This window comes from Battus philenor, unplaced genomic scaffold (genome assembly GCF_028537555.1).
Source record: "Battus philenor isolate CCGP_79_NKW_IND1 unplaced genomic scaffold, ilBatPhil1.0.hap1 SCAF_22, whole genome shotgun sequence".
NCBI lineage: Eukaryota > Metazoa > Arthropoda > Insecta > Lepidoptera > Papilionidae > Battus > Battus philenor.
Window position 1 is genome coordinate 4,848,716 of NW_027181685.1, and position 26,107 is coordinate 4,874,822.

The window sequence follows — 26,107 nt, forward strand, 5'->3', positions numbered from 1 at the left end:
ATTTTCAACAGTGGACGTTTTACGTCTGGTATAATGACGATGGTGATAATATTCAAATACCTAACGGTGAACAGTGTAAGATTTTTTATCAAGAATTTATTGGGAAATCCCATTGCAGCCTACTTACAACTAATAGCCTGTCAACAAACACCCCATAATATAAACATATCACATACTAGATATACAGCAGAGCTTTTAAAAGTGGGACTAACTTGTCCGACTGAAGAGCGATCGCTCAATCTGTGCCTACGAGCGGTCCATCCATCAATTAGCTGCCTCTTCTCCAATGACACCCACGACACGAGATTTATACGACGCCACTAAGGGATTATCATATCAAAACATTTATTTATTTTTATATTCAACTAAATAATTTGGTAATCAATATTGCACTCTCATACCTTCATAAGAATAATATTTTAATAGATATATCTCATACCCATTCTCGAGACATTAATCTTTCAGTTTTTTGTTTCACAATAGTATTCGTAAATGTTAAAATATATGCATTAGGTTAAATTACCAAAAAAACACTTAATGATGTTTTTTTAACAAGTATACAACATCTTAATATGCAAAAATAATATGCAAGTAAGACATGCATACACAGAATTTCTTGCATATTCTTTTTACCAAGATATATATATATATACATTGACAATTTTAAATATATAAATATATTTTCTTTATTCATACAGTGTTCTTTGTATTCTTTAGGTCTCAAAGTATTGTAATAAAACGAATAAAATCAAGGTTTAACACTACGGTAACCACAAAAACGCTTATGAACATGACTTGCTATTGATCGTGTGTTATTTGGTGAAAAACTAATATTAAGTCTTTACACTTTAAATAATGGTTAACAAGAGTTTAATCTTAAATAAAAATTAGACGTTAGTTATAATGTTTATCATTTTTCTTTGTTCATCTTTCGTAATTCAAATATTAATGGCGCTTCATCAGTACGTTATTAATAAAACGCATAAACTTCATTCGAGTACATAAGTATATACACGTTGAAATTAAAATTTTATGGCACGTATAAGTTTGTGACTTAATTATTCTACAGTGGAACAAACTTTGCTGCTTCATTAAAATCTGTCTAAATTGCTGATAACGCGTGGTAATATTAAATCGCGACTTCAAAATTTATAATGGAGTTGTAGGTTCAATTCCATTAGCGTACCGTTATACACGAGAAAGGTGTTACCAAATTTATATTTGGAACATTTGTTGGACTGACTTTATTAAGGTCATGGGAAAACGCTGGATACAGACCTTATTGGAAATCAACGGTAGAGCCTTATGTCCAGAAGTGGGCGTGCAACCACCAGAAAGCGCGGCGAAGCCTCGGTCATCCTATGTAGTTTTTATCAAATTGTTCTCTTTTGGCATTCTTCTCACAGATGTAATCACTCTAAATCATTCTATAATATATCGATAATAATCTAAATAAATGACTAACTAAAATATATATTTTTATTAGCGATCTATTATTCTTGATAATTTAAACAAAAATCTTGTGGCTAAGTTTTATACTTATAACAGCCGTAGTTAGAAAATATACATTTTTATTTTTAAGGCCGTAAGGCCCCTCCACTCCTTTTGAGTTGAATTTCATAGATTTCGTTCTTAGCTAACCTCTACTTGGTGTAAAGAATATTTTTATTAAATATCAAATCTCTAAAGCTTATGGCCCCTGAGATAGAGTGATAATCAATATAGTACATAACTTATCAAAGTAAATCAGTTTATTTAACTTTTTTTGGTCACCATTTACCACACTACTTGATGGTTTCTCCAGCTTTACCGGCTGAGCAATAGCATACCATTGAAGATGCCACACCTCAATCTCTTTAAAGTGACTAAGCTCAGGGAGCCTCGGCTCAGGTCGACACGTTACGTATTCTCCCGGATAGCATAGCCACCAAACCTGTCAGTTGATGGACGCTCCATGCAATGATCAGTCACCCAGATTCTAGAAAGGTCCAGAGAAGATCTCCAGTTAAATGTCGTTGTAGTCGTCCAAGTTTAATTTAAAACAAACCGATTCTGACTCGTTTAGTTGCTTTGCTATTACCAAATCATTTATACTCTATTTTAAAGATCTTATCAAAATTCGGTACAGATTTAATGTGTACCAAAAGTATTGACTCGCCTAAAATCACTTTTCGTGCCATCTGGTTTTATTATGTTTTAAAAATAAAATTGGTTCATCTAAAGCCACGTATAGACTTTAATAAATACTAAATAGAAATTTTTCATCCATTTCTGGTTGAGTTTTAAAATGAATGAAGTTTTGTTTGACTGTTAGAAGTTATTCGTTTTTAAAAGTCATTAAAAATGCCTTACAATACCACTGTAGTGAAGGCACCGTCATTACAAGCAATCTCTTTCATTATACCAACGAATGACGTAAACATAGTAGTAAAGATTTGAACAAAGCTGCGAAGTCATAATTATGACGCATTTACACATTTCCGGAAACATATAAATAAAATCTCTTTAACATTATATTTAATATATTTGGAAAGATGTGAATTTGTTATAAAAATAACAGTTATTCGTTACTATACGTATCCTGTTTCTACAAACATTATTTCGGATCTAAACTCTTCAAAAATCGGAGTTTCTAAATATTAGTTATATTACAAATGTTCTGTGATATTAATATTATGTTTATATAAACACTGAAGGCAACTTTTGGACGTCGTGTAAAGACTATTTTACATAAGTTTCCATCATTAAATCATATTTTTTTTATTTATTTGCACTCTCTTGTATATACAAAGGGCTAAAATTTCTCATTTTTACCTGTTAATTTAAATGTAATATTTGTCAAGTAAAAATGGTATACTATAAACATACCAAATGATTTGGCCATTTGACTGGAAATGCTTAGATAGTTATAAATATTATTCGTAATTTATATGAATAATATAATTTTTAAAATGTCTACGATGTCAATTACAGTGATGATTGTTAACGTACGTACATTGTTAGGGTTTGGCCACGCTCCAACTTCAAGAGTTGCGAATGGAGCTCTCGACAAGATTTTAAGTGCTTGCAGCGTGTTGAAGCGTCGAATGTAATTAAATCAATCTGCAGATGTCATGTCGCGCATTCATGATTAACTGCATGCAATTACATGAAGAATATAATTTTTAAAAATATAGAGCAGACATTTTTAAGCTCAAACGCTGGGAAATTAATTCCAAATGTTTACTTGATTATTTTAGAATATAACGTTGATATTTTTTTTCTTTGTTAAAGTTATAAAATATTGTATCAAATAATAATAGATTAATTGATAATAAAAAACACTAAAGATATTTTATCTCATGCTTTCTATAGTTTGTTCACATATCGTACTTTTGAATAATTAGTGTGAAAGAAGTTTTTCAACATAAGTTTAGGCCTGTATAAATGCTAGGCTCAAGGTCGCCAAGCAAGCAATGGAGATGGCAATAGTCGAAGTTTCGCTACGAGATCGAATCGGCAATTAGAAGATCCGCAGAAGAACCAAGATCATCGACGTATCATGAAGGATTCCTCGGCCTAAGTGGCAATGGACATGGCTCAAGTGGCAACCACGAGCCGGTAAACGCGGCGTGTGTAGGTCCCCCACAAGGTTGCGGGAAATCACAGGATGCGAACAGCACAGTACCTGACATTGTGGAGATCTTTGGAGAAGACCTATGCTTTTTAGTGACCGTCTATCTGCTGAAAATAATAATATAAGTGCTACCGATACAAATTAATAATACACTACTCTCCTAGCTTTATAACATTTAATAAATAAGAAAGGTACTAATATATAGCTACTTCCGCTATGCAGCAGTAGTCGTGCAATGAAGCGGAAGTAGCTATGTATTAGTCCCTTCCTTACTTAGGATGGACTTCCGCAAAGTAACGCCTGAATCTATTAGACATTTAATAAACACATGTATAAATGTAGTATATGAATAAATAAATTAATAATGAAAGTAAATAAAACGTATCATAGTGACATAACTTTATTTATTACTTTACAGTCATAATAATAACTATTACTAACAAAAATAACTTTCTATTTTGGCCACGAAATATAAATTAAGCACGCATTAAGACTACCAAAATATAATGTTATTATATTTTGGTAGTCTTAATTATCACGCATTATTTTTTTTAATTGTCCCAAATGTTTAACAGATTACATGTTTCTATATACTCCGTCTATGTTATGTAAAAAGATTAGTATTGTTTGTACCATTTACTTCGTACGGTTTCCTTTTTTCTCTAAAAACATTTCCCATGAGTTACCGAAAAAAAAATTACACTCACTAACATTTGATGATCCATCGTTACTTATATAAGGAGATATTGATAAACACACCACTTTCATACTAGCACATTTGTTTATTTCTTATATCCTATATAAGTCTTACTGTTATATATTTTATACACCTTACTGTTGGTATCCCAAAGAGGACTGGAACTTGCAATCGTAGGTCGCGGGATCGATTAACAGTGTACAATCTTTTCAAACACTTCGTGTTATATTATATAGACTTGCCACTCCTCACTAAAAAGTTTCCAGAGGACGGGCAGCAACATCCTCTGCGCAATATAATACCACACTGCGTTCAACCTTCCTGCCAAGCATGACGATTATGGCATATTTCCCCATAGATATCTTTGAGGGAGTTCTATATCTTGCATTGGTATCTAAGATAACTAGATATAACGATATTACAGATGCGATTAAAATGTTATATTACTAAATGTCTCATTATAGACGTACTTTATAATTGCCATTGCTATTTAAAATAACTATAACAGACCTTGAATACCCCTTGCATTGAATATTGTTTTTATTGTACTAGCCAGTAAATAAATGTTTTTTTTTAGTTTATAAAAAAGTAATTAGTAAGAAATTCTAAACGCAGAAGTTTCTCCCATTAACTACAGAACAAAGATTAATTAAAACCTCTATTATGCTTAACATAGTAACTAACTATGAATAAAATAATAGCATAATAACATAAATGTACAAAAAGGCATGTGTGATCGGCTTCAAACCTTTAAAATAAAATACATTACAATTAACGAATCAAAAGTAATGTTTGTGCTAAAAAAAGCACGTCATTCTAAATTAAAATCTATCCTTACTTTTTTATAATTGTTTAGATGTCAGTGCACCAAAGAGGTTGCATTTTCTTAAAGAGGTTATTATAGTTAGTTACTCTTTTTTATCATTTTTCTGTATTCGTTGGTAATGACCTAGCGTTATACAATAAGTACAATGTTGCCTCTCACTCGAATGAAAGAAATCTGCCATAAGTAATACGGCTTTAACTAAAAGGGATGTCAGACACACGTTTCTAATTATAACTGGTTGCCAAACGGAATTTGCATTAGCATAGTCCCACTTCTCATTCGCAGAATATTGTAATTAGTTAACGAACGCGATATTAATCTCGTAGAATTGCTAATTATTAATAAATGTGTTATGTGGATATGTGGTAGACAGACAATCATAATAAGACAAGTATAATGCTTTGTTATCAGTTATTCTCTATTCAAATATTGGTTGCAGAAAAAACAATAACTTTTAACTGATCTTTCATGTTTGATGTTTAATTGCGGTATTTAATCATCAGATAGGTATCTTCAGAATACCTCAACGGGGACTTTTCCATTTATTACAAAATTTCAAAACAGGCTGTCTATTACAAATATTCAATAGATTTTTTTTTTATTTTGTCCATCATTGTGTAGTGGTAACCCAGTGGTAGAGGACTGCGACTAGATCGTTCTTTGCTTTGATTCCCGCGATATAATCTTACGTAAATCACACTTTGTGCATTGATTATATATGATCATCATGATCATATGATACATGATCCTCAACCTACCTGCCAAGCGTGGCGATTATTACAAATGGATACCCATAGATATCTTTGGGAGCGATTTAAGCTTCGTCTATGGACTAAACCGACGATAAATAATTTATGCTCTTAATGGCGATCGTTGTGATTTACCCAGAAACATGAGACTGTATTTGTCCAGATGTTTTGAAATAAATAATCATCACGTAATACAGTAGTTACATTATACAATGTTTTCTAACACTCGGAACTAAGCTGCGTTCATTTGATTTGATAGCAAGATGCTTGTACATTCTAATAGTATGATGGCTTGGTTAATGACCGTCGGGGTCTAAAAATTCTGTATTGGGACCGGGAAGCATAGCGTAGTACAATAATCCACCCAAAACGACTGACGATCTGAAGGTAAAAGAAGTCGCTTGATCCAAGCTACTGCCAATTGGTCCCATTAAAATCTAATAAATCATTAAAATCTAGTTGACGTTCTACGGCTGGAATCAGAATAATAATGATGCAAATAACACACCAGGGCACTTCTTATTAACCTGCTTCGTTCAAACTTAATTGTATATCGATTGTTTACATTCTCTAAAAATAAATAACATACTGATTTTTGCACTAATCACGTTTTGCGTTCGTTACCTTAGGACCTATCTTATTTACAATGTTCTCTTGAGACTCTCTTTTAACTAGCTTTCGCCGTTTATTGTCATCACTCCGGATTATTGGCAACCTATATGGTATTGTAAATAGTTGCGCCTTTGTGATATTTTGTCTTTTACTTTTCCGGTGACACTAAATTTCTCCAAATTATAACTTATCTTTTTGAAGACAATGCGACATTGCCTTACTCTTTTGCTAAAGTTAAAGGTTCTCGTTCAGGTCTGGTCAATTTTTACCGGACTTTCACTTTACTGTCACTTTGTAATAATAGGGAGTAAACCATATCAATCTATCATTATTACTATCCACTAGTATTATTACGTAGTCACAGCTCTATTAAAACTAAAACACTAGAGCTAATATTTTGCTGCATAATTTTCACTGCTATGGTACCCGTCTAGACGGCATCTTACAAGAAAACTGTCTCCACCAGTTATAGTACGACATGAGAAAATGAATTTCACAACTAAAACTAAATACTGTTGGCAGTATTTGTATTTCAAATTTATTACATTTTGTATTCTTTGCATCTTTCGTATATTTTAGAACTGTATTTTTTTATTTCGTGTCTCACTTTCTATCGCAATGCAAACGCAAACTGCTTTCTTTAATGTAATGTTACACGTCTCAATTTTCTAACAAAATATTCGCCTAAATACTTCAGAACAACTTTATTACCCAACTGTACATTATATCATAATGTTCACGTGCAAGTTCTTGTACAGTGTATGTAAGGGCCCGCACATAAATCAGTTACGCAAGCCATGGATGAATGTATAAATAGTTGGCAATATTGCCTAGGAACTATGCGAGAAAATTATAACATGAATGCATGCGAATATAACTCTGAAATAACGCGAATACTAGCGCCAGCGATATTGCATATTTTCGCGCGGGATAGTGCGGTATTACGCTGGCAAAACAGATGATCGTCCATAGTAATATGCTTTCATAGAAAAGTTAGTAATGTCATTTCAAAATGTATTTATTTAATTTTATATCATTGTATTAAAACGTGATATCCTTCATCTAGATCACCATTGTTCACATCGGCACTCCTAGCTTGATATTTTTTGACAAAAGCTAATTGCCTATTGGTATTCATAGCCTCCTCTATCTTTACTTTTCTCAAGGACTTCTTTGCAATATCCGCGCAATGCAAACTTCTGCATATAGACCTTAAATTATCGGGTTTTGAATTTTAAAAACTAGCATTCATTTGTAAAAGAATGAATGATAATACAACTTGGTAATCATTTTCTCTTCTATATTAGGATATTTACGAGAATCATATGTTTTCATGTTCAGCGTCTTCTGTCGACCTTGACCCTATCCACGTTCTGAGTGGACCTCCTATGACACCCTCGCCGTTCCTTGGTCTCCACACTACAACATTAAGACTCCAGCAGCCGTCAGATACGCCCACTTTGTGGCCTGCCCACTGCCTATGCCTTATTTAGATAGGGATTCAGTGCTTAGTACAATTATTTTAGGGTTTTAGTTTGTTTTCTTTTTCACAGTAGTTATAACAGACTGTATTAAATCGTCGGCACAAATATATCAAGATACGATTTTTGACAAGCCTGTTAAGCCGGTTAACAATATCACTTTGTATAAGTAAGAAGGATTCTTTAATCAGGAGCTCCTAAAGCTCGATCAACCCAAGCGTAGTAGTAAAAGTGAATTTCGCACTTCATCAGAGCTGAAAACTGGCCATCTATATTATGCTTTTAAAGGGGCATGAACTAAACGTCACGATAATTTGAAGCAAGTGATAATAGTGACAATGAAGAATTTTCCCTAAAAAAATTTGTATAGCCAGTAATTATGGACTTGCCGCGATTAAATAAAAAAAAAATTAACGTATTATATATATTTCAGATCAAAATTTATACGAAATAATTGGAAATAGGTGAAAAATTTTAACCCTTTTTGTGCTGGTAAGTTGATGTACTCTTTTAAAGCTTTAACACAAAACTTTTACTTATAACCAATGAGAATTCCAGCCCATAGGCGCCTTGTGCAAAGCACAGGCCTTACACTTATGTATATATATATATATATATATATATATATATATATATATATATAAACAAAGTACAAAGATCACGCTGCTGCCCATCTTCTGGAAACTTAATTGTTAGCAGTGGCAACCAGTATTATTAATACAGAAGTGTGATTGACATAATATTGTATCCCTGGAACTGGACCTGCGGACCCGGGACCAAATTATCGATAGTTATCTGAATCAAATAAGACAAGTTACTTTAATTAATGTTTTACGTGACAGAAAAAAATATTTTCTTTGTAATTATATTTATGGAGATATTAAATATATGATAAATTTGAACAGATAAACACACATGCACACACACACAAAAGACAAGTCGCAGTAAGGGCAAGCTCACAATACGATATACCATCACATAATGCGATCGGCTGTCAAAGTAACTGTCATCTGAAATTAATTGTCCGTATGCCGCGTCACGTACACTAACTGAATCAGTGCGGTGAATGTACAACGTAAATAGAACTGATAAAATTCGCGAAATAATAACATTTAGTTACTTCTTTATAATTTAAAGATATGCGCAGATAACTACGCAGAAAAGATGTCTTATGGGGCATTGAGGTATAGAAATCAAGTCTATCCGGCAAGTGTATCCAAAGATGTCGGATAGACAGACAACCTTATCGATGACAGAAGCTGGATGCATGTCGCTCCAAACTGATCCTAATGCAAATCTATGTGGGAGGCCAGTAGTAAACATACTTTAGTTGATTTGATGATGATGAGATAATTCAAGCAGATATGTTAAGAATTAAAAATGATGATGTTAAAGTTTACCTTTATACATCTATGAGACAATGCTTAACCATATACTCGTACTACACTCATGACTTGTAAAACTAGAGAAATTGCGACTCAGTCTATGGCATCACCAGACCTGGATCAAGGTCTGATAATGACTTTTTTCCTGGCAATTAGAAATCTACTTGCAATTTTAAAATTTCTTTACATATAAATAGCCATGTACCGCCTCATTCGCCGTCCGAAACCTAACATTAATCTTTTTCTGCCGTCGTACACTTGAATAACTCATGAAAAAAATTCTACGTATGGTCTAATATTTGTAAACTTACCAGAAATAAACTCTAAAATAAAAGATCAAAACAGTGTCATGTATCAAATTTAGATATATTGCTTCGCTAATGGACAAAGAAATATCATATTTCAGATTGATGAGAAAACTTATCGCTTTAACTATTTTTAAATCTTTTTATATTTCATTTAGGGTATTAACCCTAATTCTCCTATAAATATCTTATTAAATTCTAAATCCGAGGACTCTTAAATAAAACTAAATTAAGATAAATCGAATTTTAGTGTAATAAGTTTTCAAGTAAAAAGTTTTTATCAGTATAAGCATAATAAGGTTCACAGTTTAGGTATAAATTTAATAGTTATTACATTTAGTTATATACTTAAATTGAGGACGGTTGTAAGATAAACTAAATGATCGGAAATATTTTTGAAACTGTCACCTGTATTATAACAAGTTATTAGATATACAAGTATTTGTGACCCTTAATAAGACCACTAAGTCTACGAGTATATCACGTGCGCATTGACCCGACATTGCCTTTGATAAGCTAGTTTTATTTTTGATAAATCTCGAAAAAAAAACGTTCAAGTCCACTTGACTTCTGACATCTGTAAACCCACTCAATAATTTAAAAATTCCTTCAACTATAGTGCAAGAGTAAAGAAGCACAACTCGGTGTTTGCACACGTATCTTCATAGTTAGTGGAACAAATAGCGCATGACTCGCCAATATGGCGACAAAAAGCTTACATATCATGTCGTATGAACAAATGTATTCAAGGGCCCCATTTCGGATTCCGTCCCAAGCATATGTCACTGAAAGTGGCCCTCCAGGGACTGGATAGACAAGCAAAAAGTGAATATTACAGATATATTCACATTATTGCGCTACAGTTACATTGTTCTGTACGTCACGACACGAGAAATTTCGTTTCATTTTAATAAAGCTTATTATTAATTAAATATCCTATCTCAAGCAATAGCATGCAATCTAAATTATTGGGATCAGATCAAGAGACCTTTCTAGGCAATAATTTTTTAAAAGTATTAGTTTTTATGTATGAGACCCTGGGGAGTTATGATTTATTTAGTCTTGATTTTAGCTGATAGACGCCCACTTCAAAAGATAGGCCTCTTCCAAAGATAGCTACAATGACCGGTCTTCTGCTACATCCAACGACCACCCGCTATCTTAACTAAATCACCGACATACCGTTCGCCACTCGATAACCTTTCGGTCCTAAGAACTGTCAGCTGTACGAGCGACGTGCCCGCTCATGCCTATCTTAAACGTGCAATTCTTCGAGCTACGTCCGTGACTTTGGTTCTTCTGTAGATTTCCTCATTTCTGATTCAGTTTCGTAGCGAAATTTTGAGCATAGCCCTCTCCTTTGCTCTCTGGATGATCTTCTTATGTGGCCTATTTATTTATTATTTGTAATCAAAATATTTTAATAAATAAGTAAAGTTATAAAAAAGGAATCGAAGAACAAATCAATTTTCATGTAGTTTTTTTTTATATTTTAGCAGATTTATGAAACTATACGTCATACACAAATTGATCTTCGTCGGTATGCATTTCCGTGCAATATGATAAGAGGGCAAACGATATAACTCCTCCATGTTTTAAAAGATTATCGAGTAGCTAGGAATGTTTTTACTGATTTTCGAATAGCCTAGGGGCAGTTTTTATTCTCGATGCAATTTTATTGCTAAGATACATCTTAAATCTTAAATCATTATATACATATGTGTCTTGAAGATTAGTAGATATCACAAATAAAAAAGATATAACAAATATACGAGTAAGAAGACACTCTCGTATAATATCTCTTTATCAATTGCTATACTACTATATTAAGGATATTGTGGTAGTAACTACAAAAAAAACCCGCCTGTAGTTCCTGGGTTTGGAAGCCTCCTTAAAGCATGACATTATAGGAAACCTTAATCTGATTCTAGTTTTTACCAATTAGTTTTCTATTGACATTTTTCGCACTTCTCTATGACTTCAATATTCTCTTGTGACGTAGCTACACAAGTACACAATAACTGTAGAAGATACTAAGAAGTTAACAAATTTAAAACTGAATATAATTATTCAATATACATTTTATTATTAGTCATTGATTTTCTGGTTTAGTCTCAAGGTCTTTATACATAATTCAAAGCAGTAGTGATATTATGTTTTATGACTGACTATGGTCGGAATTGCTCTACGAGTTCCAACGCTGGTTGCAGGCCGCTTCCATCCGGACTTAGTGTAAATCTATGAAAAGGCCTATATTGTCCTATAGAAACGATGATGACAATGATTCGTTGGGAAAGAGTTGAATTCGCACGAAGTATAGCATTATTTATAACTAGTGAATATCACCATTTCAATAAAAATAGGAATTAATTAAAATTTTATTTTATATACTTATTCGGAGAGTAAAATGGATACTTTCTCCCAAGAGCCTCATGCATAAGTTATATCGGCCGGTAAAAAAATGATTTGACATACTCCTTGCAAGTTTTCGGATACCGTAACAATATTTTTTCTTTCAATATACTACTTTCAATTTGCAATGATCCATTTTCTCCGTCCTACATAATAGCGTAAATAATATTAAGCCATTTTTGTGTAAAAAAGATATATTGTTTGTTTTCTTAAAATTGAGATAATTTAATTCGTAAAAAATTTAAACACTCTCGGTAGTACTTTCCATATAAAAGGTGTTAACTTTTTTTCGCTAATAACTCTATTTTTAACTCTATTAAGAATTTTTAACCTACCCCTCTACCTATATATCGGATCGCTGTTACTTTGGAGCCTCGCGTTATGGTTTGACACAGGTATTTAATTCGGGTTAATCTAATAACAAAGTTACAGAAACTTAATTACACAACATTATTATCAAGCAAATAAAGTATTTAGTGGATAATGGTGCATGCTCGATTGAAGCGGTAATTAAATAACAAAAGGAATAAACGAATGCAACGCTATAATTTTTTTGTATTCGTAATTGATTTAAAAACAAATATTTTATAATATATAATAACTCGAGTTAAATTAAACTTAGCGAAGTGCATTCTTACTTTTATTCACAGTTTCACAAAAATCCATTATTTTTTCATGTTTTCATCAAGGCAATATGTTACAATAATATTTTAAATTATAAATTTTATTGAAAATTTAGTCAAGGTCATTAAGAAACTATAAAATATGGGCAACATTCTGTGACCAATTATAAGGCTCCAAATAACAATAGAATTTAAGCATAAAATTTCTAAAGTTAAGATAAATTCTAAAAAAACAAAAACTATGATGGGTTTAAAACTGTTTATTCGGGTAAGCGGAATAAATTTATCAATTGAAATCGCATCAAGAATGTTAAAACTAACAAATACTTTTGAATTTTAGGTACTTCCGTGGAACGCAATTAGTATGATTTTATTACTAGGATTGTCACTTAATCAATACACCAATGCACAAGAAGCACAGGAAGACACCGAGGGAACATATGGTGATCAAACCACAGATGACGCACCGCCCGGTGTAAGCGAGGACACTAAAAGCGGTAATGGAATGGTAGCTGAAACAAGAAGGAAGTTCAACATCTCCTCTATAGTAAACGCATTAGAAGATTTAAACAGTACGTAAACAGTCGAGCCATAAACAAAACCTAATTTACTTCCTACTGGATATTTGCTTTCGTAAAAATAGTTTTTATTGACAAGCACTTGTGTATGGTTTTATCTAAAATTAATCCATTGGCCATCTGATGTATACAAGGCAAGCCACATTTTCCTTGTAAGTTTACTAGCTCCTTTCAATTTGGACTGTCAATATTTTATGTTTCGTGGTAAACATACATAGTAGTGTTACCCCGTAAACGATGCCATCTACATTTTTCTTTGTTTTATTTGTGGAAAAAGCTCTTTCATAGTCGATGGATAGGAGGTTATTTCGGACGTTCACCGTAACCTCAGGAGAAAAAATTCCTTCTTGTTATGTTATGGTATGGTAAGTCGACCCTCCACTTCTCACACGTTTTGATGCTCAATTTAAACCAACTCTTGAAATTTTTGAATCATAAGCTACATCTTCTGTTGAATTTCCAGCCTCCTTGTTTTCACCATGCAATAATAATTTTAGAAGATGGTATTTATATTTTTATTGTTACGCGTTATATGACCAGAGTGCTGAAAATATCTCATAGTGTAGATTCTTCAACGATTGATATATGATAGGATCCCGAGAACATTTTCATACATATTCATTGTCCCTCCCGCAATGAACTCTCACGCAAGCACGTCTTCCGAGAGTTAAATATCACTCCCATGGTACACCTTAATGAAAACTTACTTTTTGACTTCTTCTCCTATTGCTGGACTGAATTTGTCGAACAGAGATTTAGAGAACCAAGAGTACGAAATATTCTCTACATTGCATATGGTATTTTACTCCGTCGCCTGGCACAATTTAACCATAATGTTATTTCGGCGTAATTCGTAAAAACTGTCCCTCATAGTTCTACCAGGTCTGCAAGGATTGTTCTGGCAACGGAAGTTCCTCTAACCTTGATCAATGATTAAAACACCAGACCAGACTCTCATCGTAATAGGTGGGAGGTCAACGTTCAACTGTGAACATCATGCGATTGAAATGATGATAAATGTAAAAAATAAAAAAATGTATTTCGGTCATTTTCATCAAATAAACCAAATTATTTAGTAATTATAAAAATAATAATATACTTTTTTGTTACAGTCGCTAAAAAGAAAATACAAGCCGGCTTAAACCGAGGCATTGATGCATCAAAGCAAACTGTTCAAGGTGTTGTAGACATCAACGACAAACTTTTTAATATCTCTTTATCATTGTTGAGAAACTAAATTCTTAATAACACCAAAAAAATATTATTGTTTATATAAAATTACGTAAACATATACAAAGTATTGTATATTATTCTCGAATAAAATATGCTGAATATAAAATGAGCCTTAAGATGTAGTTTTATTGTAACAGAGTACTGGAAACAAGAGAGAAGTTAATCAGAACGAATATTTTTACGAAAATTTTAATTTACTGTATTAAGTGTTTATTTATTTATATGTTTAGGTACATCAGCAGTACACATATATTAAATTTCCATTAAAAGTTTCGTATCAGTACTGGTCCTGTTGTGTGTTTCTTTATAGGTAACACAACATTAAAATTTTACTTTATAGAACATTGCCGAAAGATCAGAACACATCAAATCAAAATAAACTGATCGAAAATAGATTAAAGTGACAAGTGAAATTTTAACACGAAGTGTTTAATTAAGTGTTAAAATCGTTACACCTTGAATATTCTATCTGGTTTGCTTCAAGTTACCTTCGATTAAAAAATACAAACTATCATAGTTTGTATTTTTAATCATTAGATATAAAAGCTGACCTGGGTTATGTAGTCTAGTTCTGTAATTAAATACATATAAAGAACAATTTAATAGCGCAACAAAATTTTCATTATTTAGTGAGAATATTAACAGAGAGTCAAGCTTATAAGAAAATTTTTTTTTCAATATAACTTTTACCTAACGCATCTTTTAACGTTACTTTACCTGTGTAGACTCATCTAAAGCCCATTTAAAACTGAAGCACTAAAACTATTCCATTCGTATTTACCAAAACTAGTTTCTCCAGTAAAATAAAAAGACAAAAACCATTAAATAGGTCATCACATGCTTTAAAGATGCAAAAAGACCTGATGTAAAGTATACAACTCTAAATAAAAATATGACAAAATTGAAGTAGCTAGACGTAGGCGTCCCCCATATACATTCTATAGAACCGCTTAGGAGCAGCCAGCACTTCTTAACGCCGGTCTTAACGAAGTCGTATGTAAACATTGTGCGCGTCCTATGCTACGTTGCTGGTTCGAAGTCTCTACTTCAAAACCTTATAGCCCTAGCGGTCACCATTTCCACTTAACTAATCAGTTAATATTATAAAGAAATTCCAAGTATAGCCATCTTCGTGTCTGGTTAAATGACGTTGGTAAACAATGAGGACCGAATTGGGAGACAACATCATCGCTACGGTAAGATCCGAAAGATATTAATTTCATGTAAGTGTCATATATTTTACAATAGCGTTGTTTTATCGTATATAACATCATTAAAATGAATTATTTTAATGATGTTATATACTTTTCTTGTTCTTCTTTTTATTATTTATAACCATTAATATACTATGACGAATTAAAAAATCCAGTACATTTTTTGTAGTAACTTCCACGTATACTCATACGTTTAGGTAATTATTTATTAATTCATTCGTTCAAATACTTATTTATATACATGATCGTTGACATAATGTGTACATAAACACTCAAGTATTATATATATGGCAATTATTAGCACTAAATATCTGTATATTTATGATGGATACTAAAACATACAAATCTATGAAAAAGAAAAAAAAAACACCCTCTTCTCCTCTGAAAAAAATTCAGCCGATAGCCGTCCACTGCAAGGCATAGGCCTACCCCAAATATCGCCACGGTGACCGATGTTGAACTGAACATCCAGCGACTTCCTGGAACCCGCACCCTGGGCCCTACCCACGCCGCAATTAACGACACGTGGTCACCACTCAAGAACATTTCGGCTCCATCAACAACAAAATCATTGTTATTATTAAGGTGACTGATCAAATTATTGGTTATCTGTTATAAGAAAGGCAATGATATAAAAACTCACATTATTATTCAAACGACGATTTAGTTTCCAGTAACTGAAATAACAATTGATAACTATTAAACATTCTGGAATATGTGCGAAGTCATCTGATTATCAATCAACTCAAGTTATATGTGAACTGTTATGAGACGTCAAAATAATTAATAACTGAAATTAATTGATTGGAGGCATACATCTGAACTACTTTATACAATGACATGTAACTAAACAAAACCTTTCAACAACTAACACAATGACAGAAGCGTTATAATTAAATATATCTATATAAATAAAACTGGCGGTGTGGACCCGGCGTGAAAATAGGCCCACTCCATTTTCGTAGGTGTCATACAAGATGACAGAGATGACTACCTAACATATAAATCAGTCCCTAGTTCTTGACATCCCTGCTGTTCCTGGCTACGTAGCCAAGGCAATTTTGGGCAGATCTCTCACTGGGTTAACGGATGACATAGGCTCGCAAGAGCTCGCACACAAGACCGGCCATGGTGGCGATCTTTGGAGATGGCCTTGCTAGGAGTGTTTGACGACTAAAAAAAAGAAAATGTATAAAAACTGATTGCTACATGTTTTGGCGCGAAAAATTTACTGAATAATTTTATTAATTACAACTAAAGAAACAATAAAATGTATATATTTAACCTCAATTTAACATCCAATTTTAATATCGAATATTTCAACGCTACCAATTGTTCAACCGCGGTGAATTGGCGAAAATTGTATACTCTCATTTATATTTTTATTTACATATTTCATCTTATTTCTCTAGTTTTTTAATAACAATTGCGGGCAGTAACGATAGGCCATATAATTCAAATACCTGGTTCCTGTATTGAGTAAGGGCTCTCATTGTTGGTACTCTTACGTATATATCTTGTATATATGTTGGCTGTATTAATTTTAAGCTCAGCCAACAATGAATCTTCTTTCTTCTTTATTATTCTTTCTTTAATAAACCCGTGATCATTAATGAATTGTAACTAATGCAAGTAACGATAATATCTTTATAACAAATTCCATATACGCATGTCTCAATAACATTTTATAATATAAACAATATGAAATTCTAATTGTGTTTATTATATTTGATTATATCGTGCTTTTACAATTTCACGGCGAGTGACGACAAATTTATCGCCTTTTGTTATCGGCGTAACCAAACGTCACAAATATATACAACATATACATACTATAATATAATATTTCTTCTAAATGAAACGCTAAATGTATGCAAGGTTATTATATAATATAAAAATATACCTACTTTACAAAATAAAAAATACAGGTAAATTCATACCCCATATATAAATTCATACCCATAATGTCATGTACCCATGAATGTCCCTAGCTAAAAAAGGTTTAGAACGTAAACAAACCAAAAATGTCATCAACCATGCATTGCCTCATATAACATTAGTATCACATAATTACTAAACTCTTTTTTATGTTTCATTTTTTAATTGTTATATAACAGGATTTTTAACAATATGCTGGAGCAACTTTTTTTCATAAAATCCATTATCTTCATATCAGCTGTTAGGAGCCCACTGTAAGGCATAGACCTCTCATGATTACCAGTCTTGCGTTACCTGCTTGCAGTGATATGCCTCGTCTTTAAACATGTCGTATATTACCTATTTAACCAAAATATAACATTATTATAAAAATTAATTAACTTAATAAAAAGACAAGAACATTAACATTAAACTCTTCTTTATTTTTAGTATTAAAGTGGTAATCTACATAAAAATATAGCAAAATGTTTACACTCTATCAAGTTATTTTAGAAGAAGTAAATATGATATTTGTTGAAAACATTTCATACTAATTAAAAGAACACACAGAAATATAAAAAAAACAACTATCCATTCTTTCATATATGGTTTACTAAGCACTATCGAAAGTCAAGATATTGATATTATGTACACATAAATATATATTTATTAATAGTGTTATTGGCTAAGTTTCCCCATATACTACAACGATGTTCGAAATGTAAACTCTATTGAGTAGAGTTTGCTTATTTTTTATAATTCTTCTATTTGTCTTTTGGTGGAGGCTAATGACGATGAAATAGTATTGCTTGGCGGCAGAAACAAACTTCGCGGTCCATGGGGCTTCTAATATAAAACCTTCTTCACAGCGAAACATAAATTTAATTTGAACTAAGAAGATTCTGCTCATTACTGAATACAATAATTATTGAAGTTACTGTAATAATCCTGAGTTGTAAATTAATTTTTCTTTAACCGACTGTCTTCCTAAAAGTAAAGCCTTAAAATTTGACAAGAGTATTGATTGAATACTTTAATTATTATTTCTTTAAATGTTATATAAGAACAAATAACATCCGGATTTTGACATAAAAACATTAACTCTATTTAATAGAAAAATATTTAGTAAAAAATGTCGATGTCCATATTATACATAAAAATCATCTATACTATAAAAACATTAACTGTGACTAAACGTGAATCAATACCGTATTAATTAATTACTCAAATGTGAAACTTTACTAAATCAATTACTTACGAAGGCTATTAGATTTCAAAAATTTCTTAGAGTACATTATTACGTGTTGTAATACATAGTCGACATCTAAACATGGATTTTGTTAAATTATTCATACTGGTAAGCAGTCGAACATTTTTGTTAATATACTTTTTATTCGCCTTCTTGCGAGATCATTATTTATGTGTCAAGTCAAGTTTTTTATTTCAAATGTGTTGGGTACAATCTTTTAGTTTGCGCATATTTTTCACTTATCCGGCTTATATTTTTGCGGCACGAACGAAAATATAATTAAGAGACTATTTTATGCACCATGACTCCTAGCTTCATTAGCAGCTATAAAAACCGTGCAACGTTGTGCGGTTGCTTGGGATGTCTGTATAAGGTAAAATATGGAGATCTGTACACAAACGAAGGTTTGAATTGAAGTTTTTGAAGAAGAAAAAAGGTTTTTGAATTGAAGTGACAGTGAGCAGCCCACATACCGTACGAATGGCCGTTGGACCTTAACGTTCTATATAGGAGACCATGGACTCGTAAATGAAGCGTATCAGCGATCTCCACCCATAAGATGTAAAGGTAACCTTGTAAAAGTCCAGGTTCTAACCAGTTTCATAGAAAATCTATGGGTGAGGCCTGTGTCCCTAAGTTAACGTCTCATGGCTGAAACGATGTTGATGATAATAATTCGTTTCTCTTCTTGCCGTTTATTATTTTATAATTTTCTTTTTATTATTTTTTCAAACGATGCCCACAGTGTTTGGGTCTAATACCTTCTGAAAATCCTCTGTACTAGAAGGAAGACTAAGAACTCACGTAAATCATTTTTGCTAACTTTAAAATTACTTGTTTTAGGTCCTACCATGCTATTTACAACTAACAAAAGCAGTGAAAACAACACGGCAAACTTCTGAAAGTATATTTACTACATCATGGGAAACAACACAACGTCCGTTCAAAGATGTACTATCATCTAGTTCGACTTCGCTTCATAAAAATAAAGCATTGAACATAGTCGACTTTGTTAAACAAAACACTGGTAGAAAGTGGCCAATACAAAAATTTGGTTTATTACTATTTGATATTGATAATGACAGTAATTATGACGATGATTATACACCACAGTCGTTAGAAAATTATGTTGATGCCGAATATTCATCATCCAGTTCATACGAAGATATGCCAGAATCAAATAGTGACATTTTTTATGACAGAATTGGCGATAAAATTGACAACTTTAGCGAACAAGGCGATTTAAATATACAAGATAAGAACGGCGAAGATACATCAAATGAGATAACAAGAAGAGTTGGTTCTCCTTTGGAACTACTAAGTCATTTTGTGAGTACGTAAGCTGATAAAATATTTGTTTTTTAATTTTTTTTGTCAAATTTTGTGTAAAAATAAAAAAAAATGTATTCGTTTATTAATACTCAAGCATCGGAATGCTAAATGTGTTTTCAAGTGATAGCAAAAGCTAAGGTTGCTTCTCTGGGCCTTTGAAATCTATCCCTTCACAACGCATTCTCACAGCAAACTTAAGACCTTGGGGATGTTCCATTGCTGGTTTCCGAGAGAATCCTCAATCTTAGTTACTGTAAAAAGACGTAAGCTAAGTGCTTCCAACACTTCCCAACTAAATGCAGCTAACATTATGAATACACAAAGTTTGCTAGCTTACAAGGTAATTCTCTCGCAAAGCAAAGTTGTTTCTACGGTCATTTTATTGTTTTTTTTACTATTAGCAGTTCTCCGTCCGCTTCTCATTTACGCCTTACCTATTGTAGACATAATTTTATCAAATCCATTGGTGATAATTTTTAACTGCCAAAAAAATATTCTAGACAAGTTTTATATCTATTACCTATAAGTACTAGTTTGAAAGTAAACGTTATTCTTAGATAACGCCCTGTAAACATCGACCGTTTATCGGTGTTGTCTGAATTGTATATGTTTAATATAAATTATAATTTTATCTTCTCCATATAGACGAAGAAGATAGTATCAATCATACAATATTATAGCTAGCATGGGTTACACAAACAAAATTCATTCATAATTTTTTTTTCAGAAGCTAAAAACAAAGTCCAAAGTGGAATAGGTGAGGGAGTTCAAGCTGTCAAATCGGTTCTAAATGGCATTCAAGAAGTAACTGGCAGCATTGCAGGATATTTCTTATAGCCGTCATGAACTTTGACTACAATTTTTTATAATAATAATTAGTATTGTTAAATCAATAAAAAATTAAAAGCATTAAGAAATGTTATACATTTTGCTACTTAATTAACATTTTAACTTTACCTATTAGTATTTTATAACTATTGTTACATTTTAGTTTCCAACTCTACTTCAGTATGCGTTTATTTCAAATTAATTCATTCATTTTGATATGTACCGATGACATAAATTTCTATTCATATATAAAATAATAATATCATCTATAGTACTACCGAAACCTCAGTACCGCACTTTGGATATGCAAACTGCATGACGAGGTGAAGTATTGGCTGTACAGTTCTGTCAGTCCGCCGACTACACCTGCAGCGGCAGCGCTAACGTGTTTTTTCTTTGTTCCTCACCTTGCCGGACTTCCCTAAGATGCGGTGTTGCGACCCAACTGAAAATAAATCTAAACTATAAACGCCCCTTTCTTTTGATTTCCTGTCAAGGACCATCTTATCCAATCACTCCTTATAGCACCCGCTTCAACGACTTTGGAAACAAAAAGCGGGATGTCTGCTAAAGGAGCTTTCAAGCTCACTTATTGCAAATAAGTCGAAGCTCTGAACCTTCAGCTCTTTCAGCATTCAACCATCACACACTTTACATTGTAAATATGCACAGGCAAAGCGACTACAAGTTGGCGGACAATTCCGTTTCATCCAACTAACTTTCAGCACTAGCATCAACAGACACCACAGGCGGCGAAGCGATCTTACAATACAAAAAATCATTAAAAAGTTTTGTACTTCATAAAAGATCAAAATAAACTAATTATTTCATCTAAAGATCCATTTTCTTCCTTCCAGTTAATGCGAATGTTTTGACATGGAAATAGGATTGTCTACGCCGATGCAAATTTCTGTATAATCAGCTTGTTGAAATGCCACGAAAACGGGTCCGTCGCTGACGTCTGCGGTACTCGACAGTTGTGTTGTAATGATTTTGTTATATAAATTACCATTTCGACTGATGATTTCAGGCTCCAATATATTATACAATTCACAGCAATTCTACAGCGTGGTTATAAGTATAAAAGCTTTAAACGAGTTAATACATTCATATAGTCATTTACTGTCAGTTGATGTACTGGTACAACCTTCTCAAAAGTCAATGGTTTTAGAAATAATAACATATGATAATATAGAAAAAAAATCTAAATTCGAATTACTATTTATAAAAATAAGTTATTATTTACTATTTGTTCCTGCAGACTTTGTCCTGCCAAAAGTTATTAACCTGCCACGTTTCGATACAAAAAAGTAAATTATTATATAATATTTCAGACAGATTTACTTTAAACAGACTAATTGAAAATTTGCATAAAAGTTTTAAATCCTTTTGTGACAAATGAGCTATACTTTCACGCCTTTAAAACTTTTCACCTATAACTAATCATCCTGTATACTATTTTTATTTTTACAATTTCATTGCGCAACATATCCTCTTCTCTGTACTTATTTTTATTACAAGTACATTTACACCACAACAGCAGATGCAGTACATCATTCGGCTGGAAGCGCTGTACCGTTAAAAAAGCGTATATAGACAAAAAAGTCTTGGCTATATACAGGATGTTGTATAAAAAAACTAATCAAACAAGGAATATTAGATGTGATTTTGTAAAGCTGCACCGTAATAAAATTAATTTGGTTCTTAATATGGATGTATCGTTTTTAATTTTCATTAATTATTTTAATCTTTCATACGTAAATGTATTATTAAAGTCGCTTTTATAATTTAGTTAATTAACACACTTGTTAGTTTCGAATCTAAATTTGAAAATATAAATTAATAATTAAAACAAATTAAATTACATTTAATATGGAATACAATGCTTGATGAATTCAGTAGAGCGTCCGGAGAAGTAGGCCTTAAAATAAATATGGATAAGATGAAAGTTTAATAACCATGTCGTGCCTACTTTACCGTACCGTAGTTGTCGGAAGTGAAGAGTCGGAAGAATTTTACTAACAGAATACCTCCGTTTTCATCAACGTGTACCGCTGGACATAGTCCTCCACTCTAGACTTCCTACAGGTACGGTTGTAACCAGCTTATATTCATCAGCTTATCTTCTGACTAGGTTCACAAGGGGTTCTTTACACCTTGTATATGGATATTCTACACTGCGAAAGCTGCGTACTATGTGACCAAAGTAGACCAAATTTGGTTTATTATTCTGTTAACTATTAATGTTAACGGTTTTGCATTCAAATATTTACAAACACTATGTAACATTATTTGAAAAGCAAGCGCAAGCATCAGGAAATATTTTTTCATAAAGCACAAAAATTTGTTAAAGGGGTTTTCTCACAACAATATTCCTTAAAAGCATGTCACTGCCGACACTATTTGTCATACGCTAAGTGATTTCGTACGCAGTGTCGCAACATGTTCTGTCGAATCATCAAGTGACCCACTTAGAAGGAATAACTTTTAAAGTAGTCTTATGAATATGTAATATGTAGTTGTAAATAAATAAAAACACATGTCTTTTTATTTTAAGAAAATCAATCGAAGCTATAGATAAATGTAATATAATAACAATTGTAAAAAAATTAACTATGTGCATATCTACATCTCGGATGGTCAAAATTCGGGAAGCTCCGAAAAATCTTATCGTTCAAAATGCACAGATCAGAGACATGATCGGTTATATTGGTATTTAAAAAGGCTCAAGGTCACCGAGAGAGCAATGGAGAGAACTATGCTCGGAGTTTGGTTGCGAGATCAAATCAAACATAAGGAGATCCGCAAAAGAACCAAAGTCACTGACGTAGCTCGAAGAATTGCTCGTCTGAAGTGGCAATGGTCGGTCGTCATCGGTCGTGTGATTGGACCGAAAAGTTCTCGAGTGGCAACCGTGAGCCCACAGACGAGGCGTGGGAAGACACCCCTCTAGGTGGAGTGATGACAAAGTTAAGGTCGCGGTAAGTCGCCGGATACGGGCAACATAAAACCGGTCGCCATATCATATTTTGGGGGAGACCTATGGCTTGCAGTGAGCGTTTTTTGGCGAAATAAAAAAATAAGATGGACATACATGGTGATTGCTTATAGGTATGTAAAATTTAAGTAAGAAAAGGACCAATATTTAGCCACTTCCGCACATGCAGTGGTAGTCGTGCAACAAAGTGCACCGCCCGCCAGCCCGCTGATAATGCGTATGCGGCAAACAATGCGAATCACACAACTGCAACCGTCACTCAACACGTGTTTCACCCCTCCACGGGGCATATTCAAGAGTTACGTTACACCGATTAGTGCCAAGCACAGAATTGTAAATTTATAGCTCATTTGTGTGCGAAAAGTTTTAAGGCTTTTACACCTACTACCAATCACTCAGTATACTCGTAAACTACGATAAGTGAAAGTACATTAAAATTGTTAAGCTTTGCAAATTATAAACGGATTGATTGGAGATGTAATATATTACGTACTTACTCTTACACATATAATATATTAATTAGTATATTACTTTAGTAAAAGGCAATATAGATGGGTCGGTAGTTTATACAATAGACGACATTTAAATTAGCAAATATAAAACAAACTGCTCCAATGGCCATTTTTTTTTAAAAATTACGCGAGTAATTTATTGGCCGAATTGCGCCAAATCTTTATCTCAGTTAATTTATTTTTCATCTTTTCCTGAAGACACGTGGAAGGTTTTTATGTAGAATCAAAAATTACGCGGAAAACAGTAAAAATAACAGTTGCTTTTTCATATTTAATCCACAGAATTAACTGAAATATAAATCCCTGTTGTCAAACATTTGACATCAATCAAAGAAAAACTCTTTGATTGACATATACTACGTATGTACAAGCACGTATTTGATAAAATAATAAATATCGTGTACCATAAGACATTACAATGATGATATAATCAAGTGACTACACTGAATTTTTTATTATACATCGACTTGACAATATAAAATGTTATTTTGTCTGTATGAAATTAGGTCGCAGTCAATATTGGAGCAGCCAATGTTTAAAAAAAGTTTCAATTTTTTAATTATCGAATATATTATAAGATAGAATATCACATGTGGTAATCCTAGATGGAACCGAAAAACATTTGATATGCATTAAAGAATATTTACATTTTTATTAGAAGAAAAAAGAAACCGGTGAATACTCTTTTGTAATACAATACAGAAGGAAAATTTTTCACGATGCGATAAAAATCCTTTGAGTAGTGCGAATCGAATTCGGGTTGTATTAAAAAAGAAACAAAAAAAATCGTACGGATATATTTTAACAAAGAGATTCTTTTCGTTTTAAAACTATTGATCGCTCCATTCTTTAGGATTTAGTCTCTTGTAAAAAAGGCATTTGTGAACCAATAAAATACGGAAATACAGTTATTTCCTCGCTAAATCTAAACTACATTCAAGTGATTTCTAGTTATTAAAGAAATTTTCTGCATGAATTTTATCTTTAACACGAATATTACAATTAATAAATCAGTCATTAAAAAACTGATATACAAAGGCAAAGTGAATGTCACAGTTGTACGATTTAATTTACATCATCATTTTATATCATTTTAAGGCTAATGATATCCATAGAGCCGCCGAAGATCACAAAAACATATTTCATGAAATGCTTCAAGGATTAAAAAAGATTTAAGTAATATATAAGATGCAAATTACTTTGAAGCGAACAAAAAATATATGAAATGGCAGCAGGCTGGGCACATTGCTGGCCGATGGCCGTTGGGCCCAAAACATTCTGGAGAGGCCACCTCGAGCCGATAACGCAGCGAGGATAAGCCGCCACTAAGTGGACCGACAACATGGTTAAGTTCGGGGAAAATCGCTGAAACCTATGCCATGCCGTAAGCGTCAGTCTGCTGAAAAGACGAAAAAGTACAACAATAGTGGTGAATAAATAAAAACAATAAAAAAAAATAAAAAAACGCGATGTTTAACAGTCCTCGTGTATTAAAAAAACTAGAACTAAATTATTGTAATTTTAATAATATAGTAATACT

At 32.5% G+C, this 26,107-nt stretch overlaps 1 protein-coding gene across 1 annotated transcript; it reads left to right on the forward strand.

The window, feature by feature from the left end:
- The first annotated feature begins 12,864 nt into the window (after nucleotides 1-12,864).
- LOC137923720 (uncharacterized) lies at nucleotides 12,865-14,633 on the forward strand. Its single transcript, XM_068766968.1, has 3 exons — nucleotides 12,865-12,974; nucleotides 13,047-13,278; nucleotides 14,397-14,633. Exons 1-3 carry the CDS (start codon nucleotides 12,948-12,950, stop codon nucleotides 14,519-14,521), a joined length of 384 nt encoding a protein of 127 aa, XP_068623069.1. The 5' UTR covers nucleotides 12,865-12,947; the 3' UTR covers nucleotides 14,522-14,633.
- The last annotated feature ends 11,474 nt before the right edge of the window (nucleotides 14,634-26,107 follow it).

Bases quoted from the DNA above. Each gene is read 5' to 3' on its own strand.
- LOC137923720 (XM_068766968.1), top strand. From the start codon at position 12,948: ATGATGGGTTTAAAACTGTTTATTCGG. The intron at 12,975-13,046 runs GTAAGCGGAATA...TTTGAATTTTAG, and splicing joins GTTTAAAACTGTTTATTCGG to GTACTTCCGTGGAACGCAAT. The intron at 13,279-14,396 runs GTACGTAAACAG...TTTTTGTTACAG, and splicing joins CGCATTAGAAGATTTAAACA to TCGCTAAAAAGAAAATACAA.